General features: G+C 43.5%; 1 protein-coding gene across 1 annotated transcript in view; it reads right to left on the bottom strand.

Moving 5' to 3' along the window:
• Window positions 1-3,954: 3,954 nt before the first annotated feature.
• CHRDL1 (chordin like 1) overlaps window positions 3,955-22,477 on the bottom strand; it is a 44,234-nt gene continuing 25,711 nt past the window's right edge. Inside the window, exons 7-12 of the mRNA XM_033137654.1 lie at window positions 21,700-21,767; window positions 18,382-18,556; window positions 11,455-11,649; window positions 11,028-11,195; window positions 9,916-10,005; window positions 3,955-4,767 (exon numbers count right to left, since the gene is read on the bottom strand). Coding sequence (XP_032993545.1) covers window positions 4,637-4,767; window positions 9,916-10,005; window positions 11,028-11,195; window positions 11,455-11,649; window positions 18,382-18,556; window positions 21,700-21,767 — 827 coding nt within the window. The 3' untranslated portion in view covers window positions 3,955-4,636. The remainder of the gene's footprint in view (window positions 4,768-9,915; window positions 10,006-11,027; window positions 11,196-11,454; window positions 11,650-18,381; window positions 18,557-21,699; window positions 21,768-22,477) is intronic.

Below are 22,477 nucleotides of genomic sequence, written 5' to 3'. Positions count from 1 at the left end.
AAGTCGCCTTTCCCCATGTGAACTTTCCTAGACCCTGATATCATCAACTGAGGCCCTTGAGGGAAGTCTGGTGAGTGAAATTGAGAGAACAGGCCTTCTCTATACATGTATTAGTAACTCATCTACAGAATGCTCTACCCAAGGAGGTCATCTGGCATCAACTTTGTTTATCATTTGGTACCCGGCGAACATGTTTTTGTTTCCCAGATATTTGGGTAGCATCAATGAATGGATGTTTTACTCCGGTTATGTTTCAATATGTTTATGTATATTTATTACTGTTTTACATTCCTGTTGTAAATCACTGTGGGACTTTTGTTGTGGGAAGCGATTCATAAATTTAGTAAACCTAACCCAGCTAAGCCTGTCTTTCATTGGTCACCAGCAGTCACTGACTAACATGCCTCGTGGCGTTGTGGTGATGACCAAACAGATGGGGAAGTTATGCATGTCTCCCTCAGTTCCTTAGAGGAAAGACCAGGATAGATAATGGAAGATGTTTGGCTCATTCCGCAGACAAAGAATACATTAAGTAGGTGTTGGTTCTGAGAAACTGTCAAGATTAGAACATGTGTTTTCTCTTTTGTGTCAAAGACTGCTTTTCAAAATGACAATTGTCTAAAACAATTAAATGCACGTTAGGCCCATTCCCATGAGAGAGAAACTTTCCTGTTTGGAACAACTTCAAGTTTATTAACTTATAAAAGTGATAGAACAAATACATAAATAATGGTTACAAGTATGTGTCTTGGGAAGTGGGTGGGGAGAAGCCCAACCTAAACCCAGGCTATGGTGTATATTTGTTAATCTTAAGCAAACTCACTATATTGGTGCTTCCTTTTCGTTAAAAAGTTGTTATCATACAAATAAATACACAGTCTGCACCCCACCTTTCTTGTCACAAATACAGAAAGTAATTCACTTTTCTTTCAAAAATAAAATAAAATAAGTACTGTACACTTTCCATGAACTTCCCACCTCACAGTGGTATACTCCAGAAATAGGTATACCACACCTTATCTGCTAATAATTAGGCGTAAGTGCTCGTTAAGTTTCTACTGAGAGAGGTGCTTGATGCTTCAGATTATACTTCCATGTCTGGGAAGAATCACTTTGTAGACCACTCTGGCTGTGGTGGGGGCTAAATCCAACACTTCTCTTCTGTTCGCAAAACAACTCCCACTTGCACAACATAACTTCCCCTTCCTCTCCTCCCTGCTACAACCCCCTCATGCAAAATCTGTTCCAGAGGGTTTAGGGGGGTGGTCCTCTGGAACAACATTTGTGTGTGTGTGGGGAGAAGCAGAGGAAGGGGAAGTGGGGTGTTGGATACAACTCCAGCAATGCACCTGACAAAGTAGGGCTTTGGCTATGACAGCCCACACAGCAGACTTCAAATGTGCACCAGCTGTTGCCGTAACTTTACTGTGACACAGGAAGGTGCCTTCTGCCAAGTCAGTATCCTCTACAACAGGGACAAGACAACATGGTGTCCTCCAGGTTGCTAGACTACAGCTTCCACATCCCTGACCATAGGCCATGCTAGTTGAGGGCTGATGGGAGCTGCAGTCCAATAGCCAGGGCCATCTTAGGGAGATCGGGTGCCGTGACACGGTGATCCCTCCGGCGCCCCTGGCAGGCCGCCTCTCCGCCGCCTCCCTCCCGCGCTTGCCGCCCCTCGGGAAGGGGGGTGGGCAAGCAGGGGATGAGGGGCATGGCGCTGGAGTGGCGCGGGGCTCTGCGCGCCCTTCCAGTGCTCCCGGGACGGGAGGCGAGGGCGGCCAGCTCGCAGCCCGCCTGGGAGCGGCATGGGCGCCAGTGGCTGCGCTCGGCCACCAGCCCGCCCATGGGGGCGGGGGCGGGTTGGGGAGGGGGGCGCCCAGTATGCCGGCGGGCTCGCGGGGACATCCCTGGGGGGCCCTGCGCCCTGGCGCGCCGTGCCACTAGCCCCTATGGATGAGACAGCCCTGCCAATAGCATCTGGTGGGCTCCACATTGGCTATCCCTGGTCTGCACTACCGACTGGCAATGACTCTCCACAGATTCAAGCAGGTGTCCCACCCAGTCCAGTCTTTCCTGGAGACTGAACCCAGGGACCAAACCTGGAGTAAAGTGTGAGTTCTATCACTAAGGTAAGGCCACTTCCTTGCTGTGGCATTTGCCAGTTTTGCTGAGCGCTACCTTCCTGAAATGAATCAACCCTAAAATATTGATCAGCTCCTACCTTCCGTTTTACACGGTGTCAAACAATGAACAGAAGCTGACGGCAGGGAGGTTGCTTAGAAAGCCATGTGCAAATGATATAGCAGTGAAGCCATTAGCATAGCTGAATGCATGAAGCAGGAAGTGGTATAGTTAAAAGGTTCGGTGGGAATGTGGCCTGCAGTTCTGGCAAAAAGTGATGCTTCCTTCCCCAGGCCAAACTGGGGGCTCTTCAAGACATACTGTTTACAGCACTATAGCTATTGTTACACCTTGTTTTCTGGAGTGAAATTGTAGCAGACTGCCCACCCCATTGGTCACTTGTTACTGTTCTTTGAAGGGTGATATGTTTTCACACTGAGAAAAGTTCTGTGCCTATAGCCACACCTCTTCCATTCTCTTGTTCCACCAACCAGAAAATCTCAGAATTATAAGCACAAACACAAGTTACTGATAGGCTTTTTGCAGCTGGGGTGTCTGTATGCATGTAGGTATATAACACTTGGAATTCTGACTTCGGGAATTTAGGAGCATAGGCAGCAGGAACTACTTGAGTTCACTGCGTCAGACTGAGCTATCCTCTAGTGTCACCCTATCAAAAAGGATAGGGAAAATACGGGAAACAGAAACTGCTGAAACTCACCCCCCCCCCAAAAAAAAGAAATTGGGAAATTGCATGACATCTTCCTCACAATGCAGATCTTGCAGAACTGTTCCAGAAATTCCACAAATGTTGGAAATTTTCTGACGGAAGAAAAGTAGTCTTGATGACTGCAATGTTGCAGAATAGCTATGGAATAACAATGATGCCATGTGGAAACACTCAGAAAAATCTGGAAAAACAGCAGCTGAAGGTATGACTGGTAGGTCCCTTAATGATACTAGTTAGCAATTGTGTGAATGCATTTTTTAAAGACTAAATAGCAGAAGTATGTATGTAAAGGAGCTGCAACTCTTCATTTCTCAATGCATAGGATTGGGCCCCCTGGTCTACTATTTACTCTTTAAAAAATTGTTCACAAAATGCACCCTTTCTTTTTTCCCCTCTTCTCCATCCCTGCAGAGCATCATAAACAATTTAAAGTTCTTCATGTGCTCCAGGGATTATGACTTCATTAAGGCTGCTTAGCGGCCAAGATGTATGCTAAAAGGGACCACAGGAAAACAGCTTTGAGCTACCTATACCGAGCTGGAAATGAGTGAAATGATTTTAAAAGGAGCCTTTCCTTCTAATTAGTAGAAAAATAGAGTAATTTGTGCTAATGTCTGCTATTTCAACAGTTAACAGGAAAACTATGCATTACACGCTCATGCACGCAACAATACCCTGATGCCAGTTTTCGGAAAGCAAGGTTAAGAGTGGATAAGCAGAGGAAGGGACAGGGAGTGCTTAAACTAAGGTCAGAGAACCTCGGGTCCAGAGGCAAATTATGCCCCGCCCCCGCCTCTCTGTCTGTCCCTTGGAACTCTCCTCAGGCCACACTCCCATCATCCTGCCCTACACTCTCCTCCAGTTCTGTTGCCTGGCTGGAATATGTCCCATGAACTGTAAAAATGTCCCTGGCCTGCTTGGATAGAGAGGTGCACGCCCAGAAAGCAGCATGGCTGGACTGGAGCCTACTCTGTAAAGGTAAGAGTCACATCCATGGCCACATCCGCTCCTGGCAGGTTGTGCATGTGGAAATGTGACACTTCAGCTGAAAAATGTTCCCTGCATCTGGCTTAACCCTTTCATCACCAGCCTTTTTGATGATGATGATGATGATGATGATGATGATGATGACTAAAATCATTTCTCCAAGCTACTTCCACCCGGGCAGGGGTGGGTGTTTTCCACATGTGTGTTTATGAGGGATAAGCACCTTTCCTGCTTGCTTGCCTGCCTGCCTGCCCCCACTCTTGAAGCTGCTTTGCTCTTAAAACAAAACAAAACAAAACAAGACCTGCATCAAAGCAGTATTGTACATTTTAACATGTGATGTGTCATTAGCCCCAGAGGCACTGCACCAAAAGCCATGGTACCTGTTAGTCTGAAATCTCATTTTATATTCCAAGCTCTCCAATATTGCTGTCAGGGTCATTTCCAGTTCTGCATATAGAATATTTTCATTTTTGTTGTTAGGCCTTTTCCTTGATCATTATGCTTGCCGGATCTAATTACTATTATTATTTTTCTCAAACCAGTAAAGCCATGACCCTTTACATGAAGCTGAACCCTCCCGTTGTCTTCTGCCAGTAACACAGCCTCCTAAGTCTTCTGGAGAGATACTGAAAAGTATGAGACAGATCTACACGAAGGAGCAGGTTACATTGGGCATGAGATGAATATTGACTTGCATTATAAGTTTGGCTTTTAGGGCTTTTAGGAGAAGCAGATTAAGCCCGCAGTCCAGCTGCAGATCCATGCCTTCATCGGCTTTCTGGTGTTTCTCTCTTAGCAGTGGTCCTTCTCAGACTTCTCCAGGTACAAAACCTTTACCAAATCTTCCAGCTCTGTCCTGCACACCCGAGCTTCACACATTTGGCTTATCTGAGCTTCTCCCTCACTGAATATTTTCCACTGGCCTAAAATAAAACACAAACAAATATTTCACTTCAAAGCAGGGGCACCAAATATTTCACAGCTTTTTAATCATGTGGAATCACATCTGAACCCCAGAAGGTTGATGGGAAGAGCCTCTATATGTTCATGTCTTTCCTAAGAGAATTTTCACCCCAAAGATATTTGGGTCTGGCATGAGTTTGGCCAAACTGCGGGAGGCAGTGGAGGATAGGGGTGCCTGGCGTGCTCTGGTCCATGGGGTCACGAAGAGTCGGACACAACTGAACGACTGAACAACAACAACAACAACAACAACAACAACAACAGTTTACATTAGCATTGCACAGTTCCCCAAAAGATCATGGAAACTGTAGTTTGCCCCTTACAGTTCCCAGTGCCCTTAACAAACTACAGTTTCTGGGCTTCTTTGGGAGAAGCCATGTGCTTGAAATGTTCTGTGTTAATATGACCTATAGCAGTGGTGGCGAACCTATGGCACGCGTGCCAGATTTGGCACGCAGAGCCCTCACTGCTGGCACGCGCACCATCGGTCCATCCGTGCTGTTGTTGTTGTTTTTTCCCCAGGCTTGCGTCCACTGTTGAAACCTTGAACTTTTTTTTTTTTCCTAGTCGCTGGAGATTGTGTTCGGCGATTGATCTGTTTTTCAATTTGCTGCGTCAGTAGTTGTTTCTGATTGGGCATAACAGCATTTGTTTTTTTAACCCTTATTGTGCTGTGTGTGGTTTTTTTTTGGCGCTTTGGCAGACGATGATGTCGGCGCTGCATGTTAATTCCAGCGAAGGTATTATTTGTCATTTATTTCTGTTCTCTTCCCCCCCAAAAAGCTCAGCAGCTTTGGGGCACCCCCCCCCCAAAAAAAAATAAGCAAAGCAACTTTTGTGTGATCCCCCCCAAAAAGCTCCAAAACTTTTGTCGGCAGCTCCCAAAAAAAAGCTCAACAAGTTTGGGCACTTTGTGATAAATAAGTGGTTTTTGGTTTACAGTTTGGGCACTCGGTCTCTAAAAGGTTCGCCACCACTGACCTATAGTTATCATTGGAAGAGGACATGGCTGCCTGTCTGGAAACTTGAATAGCAGCACTTCTGCTAAGAGGTGAAGAAACACACGGCAACATTTTGTTGTAGATATAATACCAATGAAAGAACTACATATTGACTCAAACCACAAGGCTTTAAGGAGTCAGTCCATCCATTCAGTTGCCTAACATCAACTCTAGAACTGTGAAGTGCAGAGAGATTGAGAGATGTATGTGCAATGGTGAACTTTACATGCCTACCTTGCTACTTTTTGCTGTAGCCTTGATGTCAAACTAGGCATTTTTTGGGAAGCCCTTGAATAAAATCTCTTGTGGGTTTCAAAGGCATTAATAACGGCTACAGACAGAAAACAGAAAACCCTGTTTGCTATTTGTTCTTTCCTACAACTAACTGTGGAAACATATGAAGCAATGCATAGACAGAGGCAGGTGCTTTCCTTTTTGTATCAGGCTCATTCAGTGGAATCTACTGTATTCGGATACCTCCAAGGTCGCCTTTACACAGCAAAAAACAACCCAGAGGTTGCAATTTGAGAGCAAAGGCATCTGGCAGCACAGACAAGGAATTCTAGGGTGTTCTAGTTGTTGCTGACTATCTCTGGTCAGATTACAATTTGGCTCTAGGGGACTGTGTATCCCACCCACTTTCTACATATCAGAAATTCCTGGAAGAGATCAGTTAAGAGGGCTTAATTTTGCCAGTCATTCTTGACTTTCAGTAGGCTTCAGCTTTTGACTCACTCCACGTACATGTAAACAAATCAGAGGCTGAAAAGAATCAAGGAATTGTTTGTCTAGTACCACTGATCATGTAAACAGCCCCTTGATTCACACAAATGAAATAAAGATCAGAATATTTTCAAAAGTTGCATCCTTAGAATTTTTCTTGGTATGGTCAGATTGTGGGCTTCTCTAGACAACCTGTTTATTGAGCACCCATCAGGGTCGGATTTAGATGAAGAGAGGCCCTAGGCTACTCCACTTGTGAGGCCCCTCCCAATCCCCCACACTCACGACTAGAAGAAAATGGAAGAGTGTTATAAACAAAATTGAGTGAAGCCAAGGATGATGATGGGTATTTAAAATTCTGGAATTCACAATTTCTCCTCTAAAGGACATAAGGTATTATTGTTAAATACCATGGTGATTTTAAAAAATGCATAAACGTTAAAATTGACACTGAAAAACTTTTGCAATAACTGAACTTTGTAAACCTTTCGTGGAATAAGTATTAATTTTTAGGAAAATGGTGTTGTAATATTATTCTTAAACACACACACACATTGAGTTTACAAATTGTATTGCCTGGGAAGTGTAAATAATATGATCATGGTTACCTGACAGTGTGGCACTTTTAGAATCTACTTTATGTTGTCATTAAACAGTCAGTTTTAAAATACATATTAAGAAGTAAACTACAACCATCAAACAAATGGTAAGTAAGACTAAAAATGCCCCCCCAGCCTTCCTTATAGCAAAATCATCCAAAACTTCATTCAAATTTGTTTGTCTAAGTTTGTCACTTTCAATGTACAAAATGCTCAGTATGGACAACATCTCTTGAGACATCGTGGCCCTTAATTCATTTTTAATTCTTTTGAGTCTTGAAAATCTCCTCTCTCACAAGCAGTTAGTGACCATAAGGCTAAGAAATAGCCACAAGATTGCTTCCACATTAGGAAAGGCTAGCTGAATTCTTTTCGTTGTATATAATTTATAAAGGTCTGTATGAGACAGAGAGTGCTCTGCTGTAAGCCTATGGCTTTGTCTCATGGAAAGGTGAAAGTGCAAAAGCTTATCAAGAAGTTTCAGGTCAATATCTTCTGGGTATGCTTCCATCAACAGTTCAACACCTTGCTGAATTTCTTGCTTAGATGCTGTCAAATTAGCAAGAATGGAAAACAATTGTGCAACATCACTGTACACAGCACACTTCTTCTTTTTAAATTGGCTTCAAGTGCATCTAATATAGGAATTAAGGATTTTATTCTAAACCCATCTCTTGAAGATAGTGCAGCTAAGGCAACAGGTGCACTTCTGTCATTTCTTTGCCGTTCCCTCACTCTTTGTCTCCTTGTTTTGTAGCTGACATTTGGCAAGGTTGCTTTTGCTTGTTTCTCAGGCTCATCAAAATCATCTCTAATTTTCCTTTAAAAATCCAGAAGTGAACTGTACAAACTTCCACAAGAACTCAATAACAGGCCTGGTTTCTGAGGGGCTTTGCTGACCTTTGAACAAGCAGGACGCCCTCTCTCAGCTTGCAGCTGAGAGAAGCAAAGGTGAAGCCTGTTCCCCTATGGAATCAGCTTCACCACATGTAAATAGATTTATCTAAGCTTATATGCCTCTTTGAGCCTGTACTGTAACTCATGGATGAATGTAAGTAAACTTTTATATCTAATAATCAGTACTGTATTGTGTCTTTGCTTTTAAGAGGGAAGAAGGGGAATATACCAGGAATATATATTTCTTATAGAGGCTTTTGCAAGCCTATGCAACGTTTTCTGCTGTGTTTTTAAAAGGGAATGTAACTCTGCTAAGTTTGGAGCTTGCTCACACAAGCTGGGATTGAGATATATAAATAATATATACTCATCCACACTCCTAAACATTCCCACATGCAATTTTGGGAGAGGGGAAACTGCCTGCTGGGGGGGCGGGTGGACTAGGGAGGCCCCCTAGATTTAGAGTCCCTAGGCTTCAGCCTACTTAGCCCATACATAAATCCGGCACTGGCACCCATCTTGATTTGCTTGCAGAAAGCTTCTGTGGAAGTTAGATTATATCCCATCTAGATTCTGATTTGTTTGCCTTGTGAATATATGACAAAGGACATCCTGACTTGCTTGCAGGGTGTTCATGGGTCTTCCTATTATTTGTTCACTCCACACTTTCTAATGCATTTCTGTCCCACTTTCTAAACTTCAAAAAGTCAAGATTCTTTTTTTTAAGTGGTTTTGTTTTGCTAGGGTGACAAAGCCTTTAACTGTGAAAATCTAAAGTTCTGATACGTGCTTAAATTTCTCCCACAAAATAGTGACAATTTGGAAGCGCCCTTCATCAAGACATTGGCAAGCAAAGTTAATTTGCTTGATGTGCTAGTTCATATAAGCATGCAAGAACAGCCTTCTGGATCTGCTCAATGACCCATCATCCTGTTCTCAAAGTGACCAGCGAAGCATGCAATCAGGATTCAAGCACAAGAGCACCCTCCCCTCCTGTGATTTCCAGCAACTGGTATTCAGACACATTACAGTGGTATCTCGGGTTACATACGCTTCAGGTTACATACTCCGCTAACCCAGAAATAACGCTTCAGGTTAAGAACTTTGCTTCAGGATAAGAACAGAAATCGTGCTTTGGCAGATTACAATTTGGCTCTAGGGAACTGTGTGAGGCCCCATTAGCTAAAGTGGTGCTTCAGGTTAAGAACAGTTTCAGGTTAAGAACAGAACTCCAGAACGAATTAAGTATGTAACCAGAGGTACCACTGTACTGCCTTCAACTGTGGGCTGTGGCATCTCCACTATGGCCAGTAGTCATTGATAACCTTCTCCTCCATGAATTTGGCTAATCCTTTTTTAAAAAAGTTATCCAAGATGGTGGCCATCACAGCTTCCTGTGGAAGCGATTTCCATAGTTCAACTATGTGCTACATGGAGAAGTACTTTCTTTTGTAATTCCTAAATTTCCCAACATTCGGCTTCATTGGAAGTCCACAAGTTCTATTGTAACAAGACAGGGGAAAAAACATTTCTGTAGCCACTTTCCCCATGCCATGCATAATTTTATAAATGAGGGCTGCCATACATCCAGATTTTCACTTTTTGAAATATGGCAACCCTATATAAACATCTATCATGATCATTTTGCTTTATGTTCCAAAATGATCAGATCCAAACGTCTCAGGGACTATGGCACAATTAATCCAATTAGTTAACTGAGGATGCAACCCTACGCACACCTTGAGATCAGTGGGACTTTTTTCAGACTGAAGACATAATGGTCCAGGCTCTGTGTATGGAATGTGTGTGTGTGTGTGTGTGTGTGTAGGAGAGCATATTTCTTCACAACTAAGTTTCTGTGAAAAATCAAAGAAGGTGTTTGACTTACTCAAAGTGGTCTTTGTGATCTGCTTGAAGTGGTGTAGTTCGCTGAACTCATCCTTGGATACTGTTTCCTTGTCAAAGTGGCTCAGGATACCTGCAGCAAATGGTTAGAAGAGCACACTTAGAGTTGGTGCAGGGGGAGTGGGAAGACATTAACCTAGATCATGGGTTTCCAAAAATTTTGGACCAGAGGGCAATCGTTTTGGACCCATCACAGAATTGCTGCTGTGCAGGAATTATCCCAGATGGATGTTGAAGGGACATATCATAATGGCTGATCCTTGTTAAAGAGAGAGGGGACCACAAAATGCTGCAGGCATATCCCCCACATCAGTAGGGGGAGAAAGCACCTACATGAGCCACCAACATGCTCTTTACACCTCTTCTCTGCTCAGAACAGAACTAGGCATCAAATGAAACATGGGTATGTTGAAGGGGTCATATTCAATGTAGGACAGGCTGAGCCTGTGCAAAGAGGAACTGAGCAGGAAGAACAAGCAGACTCTCCTCTGATGTGAATTTTAAAGGGGATATTTACTGAAACCTTTTGAAGGTATCATAGAAGGTTACTGGCAGGCACACTGGTGCCAGTTGGCCCCATGTTGCTGAACTCCCACCTAGATACTGGATAGAATGCCTTTCTCAAATTGTTCTACATAGGCACTGCAATCTTCTGGGGAGGTACTTCTTAGCATCTTGTCTTGTTTACTGTTTTATTCCCCCACCTTAATGGATTGTCCTAAATGTATTCCTTTTGCTACTCCAGTTCCTCCCCTCTCTTCCTGCCACACTCTTTCTCTCTCTATCTTCTCAGTTTTCCTCACTTTCTGCTACTCCTTTTATCCCTTTCTTCCCAATTCCCCCATTCTTTATCATCTGCGTAGAATAAGGCTGAGAACCACAGGTTGCCAAGCTCTGCTTTAAGTTCTTAAAAATACTGGACTCCATTTTGTTTGCTTTAATGCTAAAGTCCAAAACCCACTTGCTTGGGAGTAAGCCTCACTGAATTCAATAGAACTTCTGAGTAGGCATGGTTAGGATTGTGCTGCAACACAGATCCATACCTCACCCCGAAACACACGCCTTGATCACGGAAAGAGAATGTTCTCAGCTCACCTTTTCTAATAGTCCACATGTGGATTTTGACTTGCGGTGGTTGATCTGTCTCCAGCGCTATCTTGCGTATGGTTTCTCCTTCCTCAGAGAGAACAGCTTCATAGACAGGGAGCATCTCTTCACCACAGAAGTAGTCTTTGCTGTCAAGGTTCTGACTTCCAATTTCATCTATAAGGGAAATAGGTTGATGCATTCATATTTTACTTATTACATTTTATTCTCTCATTTACTCCAAGGATTCCATGCCCCCCTCCCCTGTTAGACTCACAACAATCCTAGGTTGTAGGTTAGGGTTAGGTTAGATTGAAATGCCTGCCAGGTGGTGGCTGTTCCCCTGTGCCCTGTTCCACAGATGCTAAAAGTCTCAGGGTCTGAGAATGGGGTTGTGGGCTGCTCTTTTAAACTCAAAGCAACCTGTTATCCATACCTGGGCAGACTTTACAGCACTTCCCTTCAATTTTCCTTGGATGCTTGCAAGGATATTGATCGGGGCAATTAATTTTTTTGCATTCTTGCTTGGTGACGTTGCAGGTGCACAACACACACTCCACGATTCCGTAGGACCGAAGGTTAGGATGCCAGGATTCTCCATGGGAGTAGGTTTTTCCATTGGAAACACAAACTGTGATGAAAAATGAGGGTGGGGGGGGGAGGACAAAACAAGTAGAACTTAGATAGCTGCAATAGGGATAAAGTGGCCACGATCTTGCCCGTTGGTTACTCAAAAACCATGGTACATTTTACCAGCCCATATTTTACCCACTTCATCACAAGAATATTGTGTGGGACTTTATCAAAAGCCTTACTGAAATCAAGATACATTGCATCCACAGCATACTCCTGATCCAACAAGCTTCTAATTCTATCAAAAAAAGAAATGAGTTTTGTCTTGCATGACTTGTTTTTGAGAAACCTTCCTCCTGCAACTGTTGGCTACTTGTGTATACTCTTCCTTTGTGATTTCCCCATTCTTCCATTTCTTATACATGCCCTTCTTAAATCTCAGCTCATCTTTAAGCTGCAAGCACACTGGTTTCTTTGGCAGGGGGTTGGACTGGATGGCCCTTGTGGTCTCTTCCAACCCTGTGATTCTATGATTTTAAATGCTTCCCACTTTTCTTTCTTGTTAGAATTGACTGCCTTGGTGCCTTCAATATTTCACCTTTAAGAAGCTCCCATCCCTCTTGAACTCCCTTCTCTTGGAGCATTTCTGACTATGGAATCTCAACCAATAGTCCCTTAAAAGCTTTTTGAAATCAGCCTTCTTAAAGTCCAGAGTGCCTGTCTCACTCCACTCCACTTTCCCTTGCCACTGTATAATGAAACCCAGAAGGACATGATCACTTCCTCCCAAGGTTCCCTGTACTTCCACTTCGTTAATCAGTTCCTTCCTGTTGGTGAGGACCAGGTCCAAGACCCCCTTGCTGCTTCTTTCACCTTCTGGGAAATGAAATAGTCAGTGAGGCAATTGAGGAATTTGTTTGACCTTACATTCTTGGCAGAGTTTGAGTTCCATCAGATATTGGGGAGTTGAAGCCTCCTATGAATGTTTGGTAATCTGCTCCAAGTCTTCAGTCTGGCTTGGTGGTCTGTAGCATTAAGGTCAAGATTCTTTCCCTCTCCTACAATTTTTAGCCATATACTCTTAATCTGCCTCCCATGCTCTAGGATCTCTCCACAGTTGTTCACATCCTTTACATATATGGTCTGCAACTAAAAAGCCAATGATGCAACCGCTTAAAAACAAACAAAATGCACAACAGACCATTGAGAACTGAGCATGCTCAATAGCCATGGAATGCTGAAAGTCAGTGGGGTGGGGGAGCCGAATACCCTGTCTGAGCCTCTAACATGGCCAACAGGTTGGGATTCCGAACAGGAGCACTCCTGTTAGGAGGTGAGGAGGCACATAGCAACATTTTGTTGCAGTTTTATATGTCACTAGTAATCTTAAAGGCATGTTCTAATGCTTAATACAGTACTATCTAAACCATGAGTAGGCAGCCTAAAGCCCGTGGGCCAGATGCGGCCCAATCGCCTTCTCAATCCGGCCCGCAGACGGTCCGGGAATCAGCGTGTTTTTACATGGGTAGAATGTGTCCTTTTATTTAAAATGCATCTCTGGGTTATTTGTGTGTAGGAATTCATTCATTTTTTTCTTCTTCCCAAAATATAGTCTGGCCCCCGACAAGGTCTGAGGGATAGTGGACCGGCCCCCTGCTGAAAAGGTTTGCTGACCCCTGATTTCTAAACACATACAGTATGCATGTGTGTTTAGGAGATCCATAAAAGTTTAACAATGCAGTCCTGTGCATGTCTACTGAAATGTAAGACTCACTAAATACTCTCAAGTAAGGTTGCAAACCTAAGCATGTCTACTCAGAAGTAAGTACCACTGAATTCAATGTAGTTATCTGCCAGGTACCGTAAGTACAGCTGGGATTGCAGCCCAAGCATGTGTAGGACTGCAACCTAAATGCGTCTCTATTTAAATAATAATAATTACAGCAATACTTTCTGCATTAGGACTTGAAAAAGCCATGCACATCTAGCTGTGAGAAGTCTACAAACCCAAGCCGAGTAACAAATTTGTCTGGCTGGCATCCAAATGTGCCTTTCAGACCTTTCTAAACATCTGCAATGAACTTCATGGTCATTGATTTGGTATTTCAGGAATCTGGAGTTGTGTCGTTTGGCGCCAAATGTGTGACAATAAGATCGTGACTTCAAAGGGGAGTCTCTCACCCAATGAGATGTTCTATCCCCTCTTTCCCCTGGATGAAGTAGCCAACCAATCAGATAGCAATATGTCTGATCTATTTGCATGGGCTTAATAGCAAGCCTCATGCAATTGTTCACTTGTTGACTGATACAGCTGCCTCCATGTCTCTGCCAGCTAGAGGTGATCACTTAAAAGAAGTCCCAAAAGACTTTTCTATCACCACCAAATAACCATAGAAAACTGCCTTATTCCAAATTAGATCATTGGTCAACCTGGCCCATAATTTTTCAACACAGACTAGCAGTGACTCCCCAGGGTTTCAGATAGGGGTCTCTCTTCCACCCTCAAATCTGGAGATGCTGGGAAGCTTCTGCATGTGAAGGATGTAGTCTGACACAAGGGATGTAAGAAGGCATCATTTTCCATTCTGCCCTATATTCATCACTAGCAAACAGAGATGTAGCAAGCCCAAGTGGTACCTGGTGTGGATTCTTTTTGTCACCCCCCCACATCCGCCCAAACCCCTTCAAGTCACAGTGAGCGTTTTGCGTTTTCCCACAATGTGTTGCGGCGCCTCATTTGCATATATGCAAATGAGGTGCCGCAAAGCATTGTGAGGGAACGCAAAACTTGAAGGGGTGTGGGTGGATGGTACCCCAGGTCTAGGTGCACTGAGTAAAGCAAGTACAGCTAATGCTTTTGTAGTGCTGTGGTGAGTCCTAAGCCCAAAGCCACTGGATTGGCTCTGGCTTGTGCTTGAGGCTCTAGGTAGAGGTGCCAAATGTCACCCCTTGAAGATGGTACCTTTGTACCCTCTAAGAGGGCAGTGCACTGGTGAAATGTGCCAAGCTGCTGGGTGGAGCCCTGGCTGGGCAGAGCTGTGTTTCTGTGGCTCTTCCCAGCAGGAAGGAAAAAGCAAAGTGTGTGCTGTGGAAGCCAGCTGCTGCACTGAGCAACTTATGAGTTGTGGGGTGGGCATGCTGAGAGTCACCCCCCTCCCCTGGAACCTGGGATGCCCCCTAACAACGCCCCTGCTTAGCATAACTGTTACCACTATGCTGCAGTTCAGCATCCACCAGAAATGATGCTATTTATTTCACATTCTTCTGTGGAATAAGTATGTAATTTACATAATTTATTCAATTCAATATGTCAGTTATTATGTTATTCCATTCCATTCATTTCCATGCAAAGGAAATGCAATGCAAATGAGGAAAATACATAATCAATGATGTATCATTTGCAGATCGAAAGAAGCAGCAACAGTGAATACTAATCATATTCATTGGTTTGATTTCTGTAGTGGACATGAATAAGTAAACATTGGTAATCTCCACTACCATTTCTATTTTCATTGGAATTATTGGACATCCTTATCTCACAGTTAGCTTTTTACCTTCCCCTTGTATGTTCCTAAATTAGGGATGTGGCTCTCAGTCTTACTTTCAAATTAGTTCTCAGGTAAAATCTGACATTTCAACCACTACTATTGCTGATATTTGGATTCCCTGTTCTACAAATACCCCGGCACAGATGCCTGCATTTTTTTTTTTTTAAAAAACAAGATTTTGGGCAACTTCCAAAAATCATTGTTGGAAGTGGGGAGGAAGGGGGAGCAGTGATGTTGGCATGCCCTTCTCTCGCTAGATATGGTGGGTGCCTGTAGAAAGTGGAGCCCTTTGTCTGCATTTACAATGGGCCATAAGAATCTTGAATCCTATGGCATTCATGCCCATGACCTTTTTGAAGTTACCTCTCCAGTTAATTAATAACACTCATACTAATTGCATAGAACAAAAGGAAAAGACCTCATCAGCATTCTTGCTTCCATCTAGGGGGAAAAAAATCTTGGACTCTGTGAGAAGCACATACAAGCCCCCCAAAACTGCCCCCCTCATTGATGTGGTACAGTGCATGGGAAATGTGCTATTCATTTGGAGGCTTTTTATGTACTGAAGCAAATCAGTTAGAAATTGCTTTGATGATATCTTCCTGTGTGAACTGGAGGTCGGAGACATTGCAGCGGGAGGGGATTTCTTGCTTTGAGATCCAACATGAAACATCGGCCTGAGCTGAATGTTATTCCATGATTGTTCAGGTGGATAATAGACTCTATAGCCAACATTCCTTCAGTTAGTTAATACCTTGAAAGATTAGCTGGCCATAAATCAAAGGCTTTTACCATATTGCAGGCCACTTTTGAGAGCCCGTGGACTGTTGGCTTTGTGCAGAACTGCTTTTTCTACTTCAAAACCTTTTTACTACCCTTTTGGGTTTCACTTTGCAAACCTCCAGGCTCATTCACACAATCACTAGTGGGAAATCCTATGCATGAGTCGGGGGGAGGGTTCTGCTGTGTGTGTGTGTGTGCGTGTGTGTGTGTGTGCACAATATGCAGACATCCTTTAGTCTGCATATTTTGCTGCAGGGGTAGCCAATATGGCTCCCTCCAGACAGTTTGTTGACATTCCAGTTCCATCTGCTCCATCCAGCATGGCCAATGGTCAGGGCAGATGAAAGGCATAGTCCAACATCTAGAGGGCACCACCTTGGCTGCCCTTGCTCTGCTGTAACTAAGGATGCTTGCAGAATTCATTCTGCATGACTTCTGATCTGCAGCTTGCAAACTGGAATGTGGTTATCCTGTGACACAGTTAGAAATGGATGAATACCTGTTTCTGGGAACTGCATGTGGAGAGTTGCTGTTTTGCTCATGTCCAGCTTGCAGGCATCTGGCTGGCCACTGTGAGAATCGGATGCTGGACCAGATGGGCCACTGAGCTGGTCTACAAAGCTCATCTTATGTTCTTATGAACCTGTTTATTTGGCTTTCTTTCATTTTCTCATTTTTCCAGCCTTAAATTCAGTTCACTATATATCCATATTAGTTTGTGAATACTTTTTCAAATGTCCTCATGAAAATTCACCAGGGTTTTAGTGTGACTTCATTTGAAGATACACATGTTTGCATGCAATTTGACCCAATGTACACATTTTTGCAGAACTGCTTTCCCTAATATAATGCAAAATTTGGAGAGGTGTGCATTTTGGAGGACAGATCTTTTTCAGTTTGTATATTGCTTTAGAAAGTGTGAATTTGGTGGCTCTGCCTTTAAATGCAAAACAGAATCAAATTTCTCCTTCACTCCTAGGTACAGTAATAAGGTACATGTAAAAATGCATGTTTTAGGATACAACAGGGTTACAAATGCATATTTTTGTGAAGATTCTTCAAAAAGTACATACTGAAATAGCAATTTTAATGCAGAGTTGTTGTTTTAAAGTAGCAGATTCATGCAGAAATGCAATGCAATAGACTTAAGAATGAAAATATCTGAAAAACCAGAAAGAGAATGCTTCATCCTACCTAATTTTAACAAGCTTAAGCCCATGTAACTGGGGGTGGGGGGTGGGGGAGAAATTTATAACCCTATCTACCCCTACTTCCATCTTCTTCCCCCCTGTGCTGAAATTTAGATTGCAAGCTCCTAGAGGCAGGGACCTTCCCTCTTATTCTTTGTAAAGCGCCATGCACACTGATGATGCTCGACAAACAACAACAATAATGCATTTATTATGCAACACATGACACAGTATTTGTGTGGGCATAGATCTGATGGGGTTTGTGTCTACTCCCTGCAAATTCTTCTCCCATAAAAAAGGGTGGATATACTGCTGGAATCAAGCACATGAGATGTACATGCATGTGGGCCTGCTCTGCACTTGATGCACAGGACCCCTGGCTGATAATGGTGTGAAATGGCCTTCAGCTATTTCACATGTATTTCTGCAGTTGTACTGTAGGAATCCTACCACCTTGCTGAAGCTGCGCAAATTGGAAGAGGCATAGCATAGGGCAGTACTGAGCCAGAGGGACCAATGAATCTGAATCAGTATAAGGCAGCCACCTATGTAGGTAGCTGCCTTATACTGATTCAGATTCATTGGTCCCTCTGTCTCAGTACTGTCCACAGTGATGGGCAGCAGCTATCCAGCATTTCATGCAGAGGGCATTCCCAATTCTACCAAGAGATGCCTAGGATTTAACCTGGAACCTTCTGCATGCAAAACAGATGCTCCCTCGGTCTGGTCAGTGCCTGGGCATTTGACTACTGGGTACCACATGCTTCGGGTTCCACGATGGAAAAATGTGGGATATAAATGTAAGCAAAACAATAAATATACTAAAATTAAAGCCTGCCCCTTCTCCCTGCACCTGGAGAACAAACATTCCATTATAATAAAATGCTGACTAATGTTTGACAAAACAAGGCACCATTCCTGACCAGTGTAAGTCACTCTTAGCTACACCTAGCTCAGGACCCCACCCCTCCCTGAAACTTTCCAGATAAAAGTGCAGCATGGCATGCTGAGGAGAGAAAAAAAATGATTAAAATAAAAATAAGCTGGGGAAACAAAAATGCTTTCACTAATCAACAAAAGCAAGCTACCAAAGGTGTTTGTAGAAGCTCCATAAAATGTGCAGGAATCCCAGAGATTGCCCAGAGGAGCCCCTCCAGGCACAGACTTGAATCTGGGGCCTTCTGAGTTGTGTGTAAGTGGCGATGGGTTCTTTCCTCCAAACCCTCTAAGAGGAAGACAATTACAAAAAATAAAAGACATTTCCCTTACCTCGCCCATGCTTCTGTTTGCTGTTAAGTACAATCTGTACAATAGTCCCAGAGGCCTGTTGCATATCCGGCAGGGCTCCTCTGTTACTTCGGCCACCAGGGGCCCGTGGAATGTTGGCTGCCTGTCGGGAATTGCTGGGTGGAGGGTCATAATGGGAGCGATGAGGAGAGTGCCTCTGCATGAAAGAGAGGGGGGAGGGAAACTCTGAGAACAGGAATAGGAGAGCTTCATGAGACTGAAGGTTTTAGAGGAACAATCTTATGACCTCCGTTATGGAGCCTCTGTTGTCAGGACCACATTCCAGGAGGGTAGCTCTGTCCACGGGTTCCTCCAGACTGTTGGTATTTTGCAGGAAGGAACTTTAGGCTTGTGCATTTAAAGTGGATTAATGTGCTCAGTTGCCCTAGCATGACAAACCCATTGCACAAAAGAAACAGACTTTGCAGTTAGGAAAGTACCGGTAATGGAAAAAGGCATTGAGAAGTGTGGGATGAACTAATGATTATTGGGAAGAAGTTTAAATGCCACTTAAGTAAATCAGGATGAATGTTGACTGAATGTGCTTTGTTGAGAAACCTCCCAGCAATCTGAGCTCCTTGCAGGCTTTGCGCAAGGATCCATGCTGGCTGGGGCTAATGGGAATAGGATGCTATCAAGATGCTAAATGGAAATAGGTTCATAAACAGCATGTCTTCACTGTACTCTTTTTGGTGCATGCTAAAAACATTTTTGCTTCAGCAAGCATACCTAGATGTGTAATAATGATAATGATGATGATGATGATAATTTTATTATTTATACCCCGCCCATTTGGCTGGGTTTCCCTAGCCACTCTGAGTGGCTTACAGCATATCTAAAAACACCAAGCGTTAAAAGCCTCCCAATACAGGGCTGCCTTCAGATGTCTTCTAAAAGTTGTGTAATCCTTTACAGTATCTCCTTGACATCTGAAGGGAGGGCGTTTCACAGCAAGGGTGCCACTACTGAGAAGGTCTTCTGCCTATTTCCCTGTAGAAGCCTGACGCATGTTTTAATCTGGTTTTTAGCTTATTGCAGATTTTAATTATGTTTTGAATGTTTTAAACAGTTGTTTTTAACTTTTATTTATTTTTTTACTCATGATTTTCTTAATACATTCTTTTTGCAAACCGCTTCGAAGTTTTACTGCAATCAAGTGGCATATAAATATTGCGAAACAAATAAACACTAACAGCAGCTATACCTGGAGGGTCACAGGTTTCCCACCCATGCACCAATACCTTTAGTACAGAGTAATGTACAACCTCTTCATCTCTTGGACTTCAACCATAATCCACTTTTGGGGATGTTGGGGAGCTTTTCAGGGAAGAATAATGCAGCTGCCTGCCCCACTTATCCCCAGGCAAGGCTACCATATGCATAGTCTAGCACACCACAAGCTACTTTCATAAGTGCTTTCCTATGGATGGAGTCTTACACACCTAAATCTCAGCCTATTCTGATTTTGCCCATAGTTGTCATAGATACTTCACAAATGCATTTTGCTAAAGGCCTTAATATCACATAGGGATGGCTCTGGAGTTACAGGAGCTCTCAATAAAGTATTGTCTGGTAAGTCCCCATAGGGTTTGTGGTGGACTTTCTTTGGTGATGCAGCACTGGTGGGCCAACCCAAGTGGCCAATGAAGAATCTTCCATGTTTTGTGTGTGTTTAAAATGGTGGTCATTTCTTCCTCGGTAATGTCCTGGATACTGTTCTAACTTGTTGGTGTTGTTGGGTGGAGGAGATGTTGGCAGCTGGGAGATGGTATGAGCATTAAAAAAAAGAGAGAGTCTAGGGCAGGGATCAATTATTTGCTCTAACACACGGGGTTCTCAGATTCTCCCCCTTGTCAGATTAGGTAGTAATTTGGGGTTCCTTTCCATTTCTTGCAGAGTTGAGGGCACTTGAGTCCATTGATTCTAGTGGACTTTGGTTTGGATAAATCTGTTTTGGATTACAGCCATTATTTTGAGCAACGAAAACATTCATCCTCCTCCCCCTTCTCACACACACACACACACACACACACACACACACACACAGAGAGAGGCATTTGTTTGTTTTTGTTAGGTTTTGCTTCTCACATTTCAAAATACTGAGCTTTCATTTCAAGTTACTCTGTTGTAACAATCAGTTCTGCTGGACTGAATATCTGACAGTTTGGTTTCACAATACAGACACCAAAATCACTGCAGACCCAGGTTTAGTTCCTCAGAATGAGTTGGATATACACCCTCCGAGCAAGGACTTTGCTCCAAACTTCTGTAGCCCTGCAGCTGTGCTTGGGGAGGCATTCTTTATCATCACTAGCCAGAGGTCAAAGAGCTGTTGTGGAGTTCTGCTACCTCCATCTCAGCAAGAAGGCCAACACAGGAAGGGGAACAGCAACAGCTCATTAGTAGAGCATCTGTTTTGCATGCAGAAGGTTCCAGGTTCAATCCCTGGTGTCCCCAGGTAGGGCTAGGAAGGTCCTTATTCCAAAATCCTGAAGAACCACTTCCAATCCTAAGATCAGCCTGTCCCCAACTGGACACAGAGTCATGAAGTCAGAAGGGACTTGGAATGCCACCTAGCCCACCCCCCTGCATTTCTGCCAAAGGAGAAAATCTGCTGCTACCACATCACAGATTGGTGGCCATCCAGTTTCTGTTTAATAGCCTCTGACAAAGAAGAGCCCACCACCTTCTGAGGCTGTCTGTTCCATTTTCTGCTTTTGACCTTTGAAATTTATCACTCTACCACTGCACTCCACCCCAAAAGTCTCCCCAAACGCTTGCTGATTCAGTGGCCGCAGAAATGGATACAGACGCTGTTCTGATTGGCAATTCAGTATACTCCAACCACAGAGAATAAGCAACTGTTTATGTTTCCTTCACTGCTAATTTTTTTCTTAAACAAAGGATGTTTTCTCCCCTTCCCTCCTCCCCAGATACATGAGATATACTCATGCCCTTGATTGCATTTCAACTATTCATGGGCTAAAAATTTTTTTTGATACATTTTCTTTGTCTTTTTTTCCAGGAAAAGAAAGCCAGGCCTCTTCCAGTTTCAAGCCAGTGAACTTCAAAACGAACTTTAAGTTTTCTATCAATTTAGTCAACTCTTCAACTACCAGAGGATGTCCCAGTCACAAAGATAAGTCTCGCTACTATGAAAACATCTGCCAGAAATTCCCCTTTTGAAACAGCATGGGTGTGAAATGAACAAAACACACAACAGTCATGTTTGCCTTGGGTGTGTGCACAACTCAGTGGGAGAGTTCTGTTTCTTTTGATGAGATCAGGGACTTCACTTACAGCTTCTCTGTTGGCTGGTTGCCGAAAGATGTCACCATCCGAGTTGTCCCACGAAGACTCCCTGTCTCCTATAGTCAAGAGACAATGATGTCAAGAATTACTGGAGCCATTTGTGATCCCCACCCTGATGTCCATGTGTGTAATGAAAGTGAAGATATCAACATGGAGGAGTTACATTCAAATGATAGCCTGAGGACATCTCTATGCAGCTTTCTACTGTTTAACTAAACTGGAATCAGAACTGTCCTAAATTCTGAAACAGTCTCAACCTCACTCTTGAATAAGAGATTTGACTTTTGGCATGTTTCTGGGGTCTGGGGCTCCAGGTCTTCATGGTTTCCAGGCTCAGGCTCAGTATCAGGACTTAGGCCACACACTTCTGCATCTAGTACTGGTGGCTAGAAGTGCTTGCGGATTTCAAAGCACACCAAATTGGCTCACATTCACAACATATTTTTAAACCACTCCCATGCCACTTGAAACAGTCATAGCTTCCCCTAAAGTTCTGGGAGCTGTCCTTTGTTAAGGGTGCTGAGAGTTGTTGGGAGACCTTTGTTCCCATCACAGAGCTACAAGTCCCAAAGTCGTTTTGCCAATCAATTCCTCTTCCTAGGAAACTCTGTGTTGACAACTAAGTATTGTGATTTCTGCATTGCAGGGCTAGATGACCCTTGGGATCCCTTCCAACTGTACAGTTATCTAATGCTATGACACTACTTAGCTAGGTGGACCGATGGTCTGGCTTCTTGGCAAGGCAAGTTCCTGTGTAAAAGTAACT

The sequence above is a fragment of the Lacerta agilis genome, chromosome Z, assembly GCF_009819535.1.
Source record: "Lacerta agilis isolate rLacAgi1 chromosome Z, rLacAgi1.pri, whole genome shotgun sequence".
Taxonomy (NCBI): Eukaryota; Metazoa; Chordata; class Lepidosauria; order Squamata; family Lacertidae; genus Lacerta; species Lacerta agilis.
Note: the sequence above shows the minus strand (reverse complement) of the source record. Positions and strands in the feature narration are given on the sequence as shown.